The sequence below is a fragment of the Pocillopora damicornis genome, chromosome 14 (genome assembly GCF_964200805.1).
Source record: "Pocillopora damicornis chromosome 14, jaPocDami1.2, whole genome shotgun sequence".
Lineage (NCBI taxonomy): Eukaryota > Metazoa > Cnidaria > Anthozoa > Scleractinia > Pocilloporidae > Pocillopora > Pocillopora damicornis.
The window spans coordinates 5,345,001-5,355,928 of NC_142683.1; the positions used below are offsets into that span (position 1 = coordinate 5,345,001).

General features: G+C 39.1%; 2 protein-coding genes and 1 long non-coding RNA gene across 6 annotated transcripts in view; 2 read left to right on the forward strand and 1 right to left on the reverse strand.

Moving 5' to 3' along the window:
* The window catches only part of LOC149034127 (uncharacterized), a 5,755-nt gene extending 1,393 nt beyond the window's left edge, over nt 1-4,362 (reverse strand). For 2 of the 4 annotated variants that reach the window (XM_089193472.1, XM_089193470.1), the window contains exons 1-2: nt 3,804-4,362; nt 3,424-3,522 (exon numbers count right to left, since the gene is read on the reverse strand). In XM_089193472.1, the coding sequence (XP_089049598.1) occupies nt 3,424-3,520 (97 nt within the window). In that variant the 5' untranslated portion in view covers nt 3,521-3,522; nt 3,804-4,362. Of the gene's footprint in view, nt 1-3,423; nt 3,702-3,803 lie in introns of those variants that run through there. The other 2 variants (XM_089193471.1, XM_089193469.1) reach the window with 1 other exon arrangement.
* Nucleotides 227-2,573, forward strand: LOC149034128 (uncharacterized). The gene is made up of 3 exons (XR_016182764.1): nt 227-518; nt 1,113-1,224; nt 1,606-2,573. It is a non-coding gene; the product is annotated as an uncharacterized LOC149034128 (long non-coding RNA).
* A 5,060-nt stretch (nt 4,363-9,422) lies between the features above and the next one.
* On the forward strand, nt 9,423-10,589 carry LOC149034129 (uncharacterized). Its single transcript, XM_089193473.1, has one exon. The coding sequence runs from the start codon at nt 9,717-9,719 to the stop codon at nt 10,350-10,352; it is 636 nt and encodes a 211-aa protein (XP_089049599.1). The 5' UTR covers nt 9,423-9,716; the 3' UTR covers nt 10,353-10,589.
* Nucleotides 10,590-10,928: the final 339 nt, after the last annotated feature.

The following is a 10,928-nucleotide window of genomic DNA, read 5'->3' on the forward strand; positions in this document are numbered from 1 at the left end:
TGCCCAGATACTGATATGTCTGATATTGATCCGAAAAATGACTGCCGACTCAAATTTACAAGAACTGTTGCAATCAGTTTACGCTTTCCCTGAGAAAACGAGTCAAATCGAAATATTTTATTTAGTTAGATTTTTACCATTTCAACCACGATTTAGATACCTCCTCTTTAAACAAACAGAAAAAAAATCAACGAAAAGTAAAACAGCGAAAGATTTCTCATAAACAGTCCGGGCCATAACCATTTCTGGATACTTGATGACGTCACCAACATGGATGTCGTAGTGGGACATCGAGGAAACTCACTCATTACTTTATTCGAGCCCTAGCGACTTAGCTCCTTACCCATATCCCATGAAACCTTGCAAAATTACAGAAGACAAGCAATTACACACAACAAGCAAAGAACTGATGGTGGTCGCGATGACGAGAAGGAAAAATTCAGATGAAAAGTCGGGTGGAGGTCCATGTTGCGAAGGGCTCGATCGAGGAATAACCTCTATTTAGTTGAGGTTTTCAGGTATGCAACATTTTTTTTGATTCCTAAAAAAAATCTTTTAAAAAACTAGAATAAATTTGCTTCCAATTTGTCAAAATTCCAATCGAGTGCACGAGGTTTTTGCTCAAGTGCACGAATGCTGAAAGTCTGTTAGTGTGCAAACTACCAGACGGATTCCTTTGTTCAGATCCATCGGAGTATCGTGTAAACCATAAATTTTAACCATACGTCGTGGCCGACCAATTTGAAGTAAAAGGACAATTATTTATCGGAACTTTATAATTCTACATTGTGAATTTCAGATCAAGCCAACAGCATGGATGAGCACATTCAGTATCTCGAGACACTTTGTCGTCTTTGTGGCTCAAATCTGCCACGGACCTGGGTCAGTGCTACAAACAAAGAATCTTTTAAATCGGAGCTCTGGATGAAATTTCGAATCAATGTCGATCTTGACATCAGAGAGATTCATTCAGCCAAGGCGAATGCACACTAAAAAATAATTTCAGGAAACCACGGATCTAACACATAAATGTGATTATCCAGCTAGTAAGTTCTCCTTCGGGCAAACATAAAACAAAGAGGTATTCGTTCACTGAGCTCTCACATCTTTAGGTATCGTATCCGGGAAATGTGCGATAAGAGCGGCATTAAGATGAAAATAAAGAAATCACATTGGTGGAAAGCCTTGCCGAAGTGTCTCTATTACAGCATTCCGAAAACAAAGGTTAGAGTTTAACTACACGAACTGATGAGAGTGAAATTTTCGTCTAAAACCACAAGGGACTTGTCTGTAATTATGAAACTCGTTTAGAAACACCACTCCTGCTTTCACATTTTGCAGTGATTACTTAAACAAACTTTCTATACAGGGTGTTCAAATCAAAGGGTAATTGTAAAGGACATATTATTGCTGACTAAAAGCTGTAGGACCGAATTTGTAGTGTTCTGAGACCTAGATTCTCCCGCGAATCGATCAATAGCGCGCAAAATACCTTGTATGATTCTCTTGCATTGAATTCGATCATGTGTATTCGTCTTAATATAGATTTTGACTACTTGATTTTATTTTATCCCACTCATGTATTTATTGGCGTTTATTTTCCAGGTATCATAATTTCAAGATCAAAGCTCCACGTGGAACGCCGCTTGTTATTCAAAGTGAAGACGACGACAAGTATGACTCGCATGCACTGGCTTGTCTTCTTCCACGAGAAATGGAACGCATTCCAGAGGCTCTACGAGAAGTCCAGATTTTCAGCAAATCGCAGAGAAAGACATACACTTTAGGAGATGTCAAAGGGCAGCAGATCGGCACGGTTCAGCACTTTCTAAACATACAGCTGCATGCTTTGCTTCGATGAGCCAAAATAACCAGGAATTGAAGGTAAGTTACTGTTTTCTTGCTTTACTGTTACTTTTTCGTAAAGGCTTGCTGGACTGAAATTGACAATGTCTATTTAAAAATCGGAAAGAAGCAAGATATTGTCTTTCCTCGACCTATACTGGAGAGAAATGAAATTGTCCCGATTCCGCGATCTCACACCTCACTCGTCCCAATTGTTATCAGTGCGCGTTATTTGGTTCAAGCTTATTTAATTGGTTTTCTTGTAACCCAAAATAGAGAAATCAACGGAGAACGGGCAGAAACATCGAGGCCAAGCTCTATCCAGAAGTTCTCCAGATACAAACAGGCCGGCAGAGGAGCTTTTATTCCTGTGACACTCTTGGTGGAAGGACCACAGCGTTACAAAGAATTTGTGCTAGAAAGAATCCGCTTTACTCTTCCAGAATGCGAGAATGTCGAGGACATGCATGTTGAATGTTTGAAATAAACGAATATTTTTAATGGTACCTTACTTCTAGTCCTTATTAGCGAATTTTGTTTCAGCTTACTACCGCATTACAACATGGCCGCCACAAAAAAAAAAAAAAAAAATTAGCGTCTTCTTGTTTCCAGCACCTCTCGGCCAAATTTGTTTTGTTTTGGTTTTGATCTCATCCAATCACAAAGCTCGAAACCGATATCCAGAAATGGTTATGGCCCGAACTGTTAAAAATCAGTTGTATACTAAATTTCTTGAACCACTCGGTAGCGAGGGAACAGCCGATTGAATTGACTATCCATAACATGTGTTATAAAAGAGAAATTTGATAAATAGAGGATAATAATAGGGCTCCATTTAAACTAGCTCTGCTGAATTGGATGCCCCTGGATAAATTAATCAATTAATTAATTAATTAAAGCACGGGCGCGCAAAGATATGGAATTTCTTGATAATAACTTTTATCATATAAACTGCAGTGTTATACAAAAATTTCCAGCCCTGAGAAAAGCCGTAACAACACACGTGAATAGATGCGATTTTTTACCATGTGTGTTTGATATCGCCAATCAGCTGCTGACACGTCACTCGAGGTCATTATTCGGTGACTATACCGCTGACAAGGAGCCAAGATGAAACTGGGCTCGAGATTGGTCAGGTTGATGAATAAACAGCAAAGCCTTTACCACCCTCAATCCGTGGTTGTTTGTTAGAATTTTCTCGGATTAAGGCTGCTAAGACACTGAAAAATTCGTGTCGCTTGCAGACAAAGACGTTGAAATTTTCCTTGAAGGAGAAGAAAACCAAAATACGAAAATAAAAACCGAAAGTTACGTATTCAGTGGCCTTAGTAATGGCATCTCTCGCGGCTGAGAACGAAAATCGACAGCTGGAAGATTTGCCAAATGTATTATTCTCTATTTATCAGCACGGAAAGATGAACTGCTCTATGTAACAAGGGATTAATTGCTCCAGTGAGCAGTGCAGACCTTTTTTTTCTGCCACAGGTAGAATTCATTTTAACCTCTCCCAGAGAACGAGCTAAAACGTTTTTCAATAGATTTTTCACTTCAAACGGAAAGACGATTAAAATAATATACCTTGCGATTTCTGTGGTCTACTCTTTCTGTGCTTGCCCTGGGCTGATAAAGATAACACACACAACAGGAAAAAAATGTAGGTGTACTTGAAAGCCATCTCTAAAAAAAACAAAAACAAAAACAAAAGAACAGAAAAAAGTTATGCTCCTGATTTGCATATGACATGGGATGAATTCGTAGACGAAAAGAATTAATGATATTTTCTTTTGGTCTCAGGTGAAAATAAACCAAAGAGATCTAGAGTTGTCAAATTTCCTCTCCGAAGCACGATGTACAGTTGAAATCAAAAATCCGCATAATCATTAAATATTTCCTAACAGATTGAACTCAATATTTTGCACTGCAAGCGCGGGGGCGTTTGATTAAAAAACTATCCTTACCTTGAATGAGAATCGCTATTAATCTCTAGGCTGCCTTCAATTCCTACTGATGCTTTCAACACCAAAGGAAATCTTTAAAGGCTCAATAACAGGTCGTTCTTGAACTTTTCCAGCTGTGTGGGATGCATGGCAAACCAGCGGCACGAGTTGCAACAACTATGACACCCGTCTAACCATACGGGAGACCGAAAGAACATGAAATAAGTTATGTCCAATATGTTTTTTTATATTTTCGTTTTACTTGGGATAAGTTAGATAATCACAAAATCGATTTCAGTTATTTGTGAGACAAATTTCGTAACGTGTGCAAAATACCGTCAACAAGTCTGTCTTTTGTTTTGGTTTTTTTTACCTTTTTTTTTTTTTTTTAAGATAAACACCCTTTTGACCTCCTGCATGTCGAGTTAGTGGGACAAAAAAAATTTAAAATAGCTCAGAACAAAAAAAAATTAGCTACTGGTAGAACAGCAATTAAAGGTCAGATCTAACTGAATGTTTTTTAACTATAGAGTTAAGAATCCAATACTCTATTTTTTCATCCTAATTTCAGGCAAGATTAGATTTGAGTGGCACTTAACCTCTAGGAAAACTATTTCAGATGAAGTTCCCAAACTATGCTTGATTTGACTCCTATTGAACGTCCATCTTTTTATACGAAAGGTCAACCCCCACCGCGATATGGTGTCTGAAGACATACATGTATCAGATCCTACTGCTAAAAAGAAAACAAGCAAGCAATACAAAATAAGAACCAAATATGACAAAAAAAAAAAAGAAAGAAAAACAAACGTTTGAGAATGTTGCGTATACAAAAATTTGAATAATCCTAAGTTTTTTTATTGTTTCGTATTTCTTTCGGGTGTGGAAGACTTATTACAAAAAATTTTTGGAGAGAAAAACCAACTTTTAACATTGCAGATTGCCCCTCGGACGATCAAGTAATAAAGTGAAAATTCCAATTGTTTTAACGTACACATATTTTTTCAATCCTTTTCTGTGGGATCTGCTTAAGAATTAGAAAAGTTATAATTACGGGACTACAGGTCAATTTTGCCACCAGTGTTATGGTTAACGTGTAACTGAATCAATCTTTTACATGTAGACTTCCATGTGAATTCCATAAGCATCCAACATAATATAGGGAAACCGAACGACACGACAAGATTTTTTTTCTTCTTCTTTTTTTTCTTTTGCTTGCTTGTTTTTCCTCTGGTGCCTGAAGGCATCAAAGGTATATTCGCAAATCATAACTCCAGAAACCACTTTCTCTTTACTTCACTCTAAGATGGTTCCAGAGAACTCGCGCCACTCTTGAACCAATCAGATACAAAACAAAAACCGGTCACTTGCCTTTCCTTGCGCTACTGACAGTTGGAGTTTCACATTGAGTAAGTTCTTGTTGGTCCATATGATAATTATCTTTGTTGAGGTTTTTGTTTCTAAGATTATCGTCAAATAGCTCTCTGTGGCTTGGCAAAAATCCTACAGAACTTAAAAAATGTCAAAGCAACACAAGAAGCTAAGCCCGAGGAGTTTAATATCCACGTGTACCGGGAATATTTCAATGTTCCCAAGGGACCAACGAAATGTATTTGGTTTGGTGGAAATTGATTTGACGCCAATTGACAAATTACTGTCTTGTGAAATAACTGAAATACTACGAGAACCCTGACTGGTCAAAAACCTATCGTTCATTGCACCAGTAACCACAATTACAAATTGAATTGTGGCTATTGATTTACAAACTTTTCTCGTATTCATCCAACATCCTGCGTAGGTTGTTATGCCGGTAAATCGATAAAAAATTGTGGTATGATGCTCAAATTTCCTTGTTGAAAAGCCCCCCGCCTTTAATCGCTTTATTCATCGATCAGCTGTTTCTTTAATCGGAGTCCAGCGTTTGAAGTGAAATTAAGTGTAATTTTTTTACCATGTTTGTACAAAGTTGATTTTTTATAATAGATCGTCGGAGAACAAAGGACAGATTTTCAAGGCAAGGCAGGACGATATACTGCCTCTGGGTCTGCGGGATGATTAACGTACTTTTAGCAGAAACACTACTGTGACAGCGCTATTTAAGAGATTCTATCTACATGCAATCTTCACCGCGAATAAACGCTGAGACCTTGAGAATCTATATAGAAATAAGTAGTTTGTTAAGGCCGGAGTTTAATGATCGATAAAATGCAACATCTTACAAAAACAATACCACTGAAAGCGATACTCTCGACTTGACACTTTCTGGAGCTCAATAATGTAGTTGCGACTAAATGCTAGGGGGAACTAGCTATCGAGCACACCACGCCCGGCGAAAGGCACCAAGACTCTTGAAGTGTTTTTTTCTGCTTTCTTCAATCGCTCAGTTTTCCAGTACACAATTCCACCTACATCCAAGCTTATTTCATTCTGAGTAACTCTGGTTAATCTCTTAGGCTCTCTCATTCTCATTCTCACTGGACACTTTTTCTTTAATTGCGGAATTCTAATTCTCCCCTACTACACATTGTCTGCATTCTTCTAGTCTTCTCTTTTCTCTATTTTCTCTATTTTCTTTTCTCTCCACTCTCTTCCATGTAAACTCAAAAGAACAAGATTACCTTATTTACCCGCGGATAGGCCGCACTTTTTTCCCGGAAAAATAGGACCGAAATTGGGGTTGCGGCTTATACGCGGGTACAAGCGTTTTGACACCTCATTAATATGCACGAGAACTCACGGTAGTACAGTAAATTGGCGTTTTAATGTTCGCTTTAAATTGTTCCTAACTTACAACACATACAACACACGCATGCAGCACACCAGTTCCAAGTTGACGAGAAGAATGTTCGAAGGTGGCGCTCACAGCAAGAAAAATTAAAAGGTCTTCGTCGTGATCAGAGAGCGGCACGGTATTGCCCAGTTAAATTTCCTGAATTGGAGAAAGAACTGAAGGAATGGATTGACGAGAAGAGAAAGGCTGGTATTGGAATTTCCACCACAGTTATTCGTCTGAAAGCAAAATCGATGGCAAAAGCGAGAAACATTGCCGAGAGTGAGTTTAAGGCTTCAGTACACTGGTGTCATCGCTGTAGGAATTATTGCAAAAATAAACTTGACTTGATACACATCAGCTGTTGTTGATTTCAAACGTTGCTTTATTTATCCCGGTACTCGACCTCAACAATTTTTTTTTCCCATGAAAACCATTGAAAGTTTGGGGTGCGGCCAATACGCGGGTGCGGCCTATCTGCGGGTAAATACGGTATATATTCACTAGTGACAGATATAGGCAAGCGTGCCAGCTGGCTGACCTTGGCAGATCAAATATCCGTTGTTAGAATGCTAAACCAAACATTTTCACGAGACTTTCGATCTAAACAATAAAGTAATAAATCATAATATAATGTTTCAGTTCAACTGAGTCAATCTCTGATTGCGTTGGTCAAAACAAGAACATTCGTGTGGGTCGTCAAAAGCAAGGTCAAGGTCAGCACCACAAAATACACCACGCCTTTCCCCCGCTTTGCAAGTTTGGACCACCTGGCATCAACGGAAAATTTTCTTACATTGAACTGCTACACTCAGTTTGCTCTACAACATTGGAAAGGAGATGGCAGACCACATCCGTTTGAAAAATTTATGCTCGGGGCTGTTTAAAGTTTATTTTAGTTACACTGTTATGCAACAACTGGTGTCACGTTCGGAAACACATATCAAAACAATGAACTGAAGTAAAAAATGGATCAGCCGTGAGTCAGGCCTATTTGTGTTTGTTAACAATTCATTCCAGACATGTGAGAATGGAGTTTTCTGCTTTCTTAAAGTGGGATGCAGCAACCTGAAATTTACCTGATAACAAGCAGGAAAATAATGAATACTTCAGTGATAAGCCTAGTTTGCAATCACGATATCACTCGACTACGTCTCGTGTTTCCATCTTCTTTCGTCCTCTAGCCGCTTCCTTACTGCCTTTCCACCTGCACAAACATGGGTGCTATACAACAGGAAATCCAGCAGCGCACGTAAGCAAACAAGGATAAATCAGCGGCACTTTTTGGAGAAAATTCGTCAAGTGAACGTAAACTTAAAATTTCCACAAGGAGTTCATGTTCTCTAATGATTGCAAATGCCAAGTACGATACGTTTTCAAGTTGCGCTAATCAGTAAGTAACAAGATAGTTTCTCGGACCAACAAAGCAGGTCTCTTTTGTGATACTACAGTACAGCCCACGCAAGCCTGACCCAGCCAACGCGAAGAAAACCTCCTCTCCATGCACCATCGAGTAAAAACGTTTTCTGAAGAAACTTTTTGGGGTCTCGATTCCTTGCATGTTCTTAATAAAGTGCAATGTTATTCGACATGTTACTTTTTCGATGCAAATTAATCTAACTGAGTCGTTCTTAACCATAGGGTTAAGAATCCAATACTTCATTTTTTCATAATAGTTTTAGGCAAGATAGTATTTATCTTGCGGTAGCGAACTTAACTCTGTCGCAATCCAATACATTGCTTAATCTAAAAAACACTTCATAATATGCTAATATATGACACTGGAGTATTGGTATTCAGTTGAAAAACAAACAAGAGCAGCTAACGCTAAAGTGATAAAGTGATTGCAAACCAGGCTTATTATGAAAGTGTTTATTATTTTCCTGCTAAACATTAGGTACATTTCAGGTTGCTGCATCCGACTTGAAGAAAGCAGAAAGCTCCACCTTCACATCTTACAAACTCAAGTGGGCTTGACTCACGGTCGATCAATTTTTCACTGTAGGTCATTGTTTTAGTAAGTGTTTCCGAACGTGACACCAGTTGTGGCGTAACAGTGCAACTAAAAATAAACTTTGAACAGCCCCGAGCACGAATTTTCAAAAGGGTGTAGTCTGCCATCTCCTTTCCAATGTTGTAGAGCAAACTGAGTGTAGCAGTTCAATGTAAGGAAAATTTCCGTTGATGCCACGTGGTGCAAACTTGCAAAGCGGGGGAAAGGCGTGGTGTATTTTTTCGTATTGTGAGCGTGGGCTGCTTGTAATTAAGTATAAGAGGTTGGCAAAGTGATAATACGTGACAGTTGATTAAGCCAACAATAAATATGTGATGCGTGTATTTTACAGAAAGTCAGAGTACGGTGAGATTTGAAGTTTTCTCTTCTTAATTCGTGACGCAAGAAATACTGTTTAAAGTACATGTGACATGTGAGTCTTCGTAACCTCCGTATATAAGTAATATAATAAATATATAATATATAAATGTCCTCAAACACGCAAACTGTATGCTACTTTCCATATGTTTTAAATAATTTGATATTAATTATGTTATGACATTCATTGGTTATAAATGTAGTTTAAATCTTCTCCCCCTGATGAATACTGAAATACTGTAAAAAATAGTTGAAATAATTCCCAGAAATAAAGACGGTTTTGATTCAAAGAAATCAACACACAGCCCACACGTTGGTGTCATTGAAAAACAGGAAGTCTATGGTAACTGTTTGTCAGAAAATTTTGTTAGTAAAAGAAATATTTTCTATTTAAATTTTGCTCACTTATCAGTGCGAGACATTCTCAGAAAAACAGGAAGTTGATAATATAATACAACAGGGACTTTCCCGAGGAAAGGAGTCGTAGCGTTGCTATTGTTTTGAGGTCATATCGATAGTCGCATGATTTTTTCGACCAATCAGCAAGTGTCTGATGCATCGTACAAGAGATCAGCTGTTGATGAGTTAAAGATACCCAGATACAATGCACATGTTTGAGCTTAATTTCAGTAAATACAGTCTAACGAACGTTCAAAACAATTGACGTCAGAGCCACACCTACTGCTTTCTTTGCAAATGGTTTAAATTCGCGTGTGAGCAAAGTCAAACACATTGTTCGAGATAAGTTGAAGGTGTTGCCAGTTCTCCCAGTTTTTGCAAAGCGGAAAAAGCCATGAATCGACAACAATCAAAGTTGCTCTACCATCGCCTCATGCTCCCCGACTGGCTGCGTAAGAATGCAGAGTGGAACTCTCCTAAGGAAGGGAATGAGTTGAATCTCGATATTTTACCCGACTCCTCCGACTGGGAGAACATCTTGCGAGTTCCTCTCATTCCCAGCGGCGAGCTTAGTAATGAGGAGGACATCACTGTCAAGATGAAGGTGGGCGTCGTTTTGCCCGAGCCTCAGAAGCCCCGGGACCCGATGTCCTATATGATATCCGACGGGGACTTTTCTGTTGGAATTCAGCTCTTGGATCCCAACCACGATTACGCCAAATTTGGTCCCTACCGAGCTGTTGAAGGCGAGTCAGCCAGAGCCAAGTTGCGAAACCCAAATGTAGAAGTTGCGGCGACTGTTTCTTCCACTTCAAAGAATAACCCAGATCAGTTTGAGCTGACGTTCAAGCCCTCCGAGATGTTTGGATCTGCCTACTGCGCCATAGATGACGGCCACAAGATTGTCGCTCGTTATTCTGATACCTTGAGCCTGAGAAAAGGGCTGACCTTTGAGTTGTATCGCTTTAAAAGCACTGAAAGGTACACCATCAATTACATCGAAGTCACCATATACAAAGACTCCATGTGAATAAAGCACTGGAAACAGAAACCACCAAACAAAAGCCGGACTCTTTTAGACTTGTGCTCTTATGCTTTTGCTGTTTTGCTCTTTGTTTTAGACAGCTCTAGTAAGTAAGTGTTCAGTCCTTTTATGAAATATTAGCGTTTAATTATGAGACATTTTTATTATTTCGTGTTTTGTTTTGTTATGTTTTTGTTATGTTTTAATGCTTAAGGAAGCTTCCCGATTAAACTTGAAAACAAATAAGCTTAGTGCTTCGTTCTGTCCACGGCTTAACAGAGCTCACTGAATTACTGACGGAGTTCCCCCGCCCCCGCAACCCCTCATCTCATTCCATTCCAAAAAAGACCATCTCGAATTTTTTAATTTATTATCATTCCGAAATGGAATAATTTTCATGAAGTACTCACGAGCGGGTGTATTTTTTTAAATTACCGTGAGGGAGAAGGGGGGGAGGGAAGGGGGGGAGGGGAGGGGTGGAGGCGGAGGGCTGGAGGATTGGTAAGCAATCAATTTCTAAAGTCCATCCTTTGGATCAATATCGTATCTAGGCAACTGCCCACCTACCCCTCCCCTGACCCA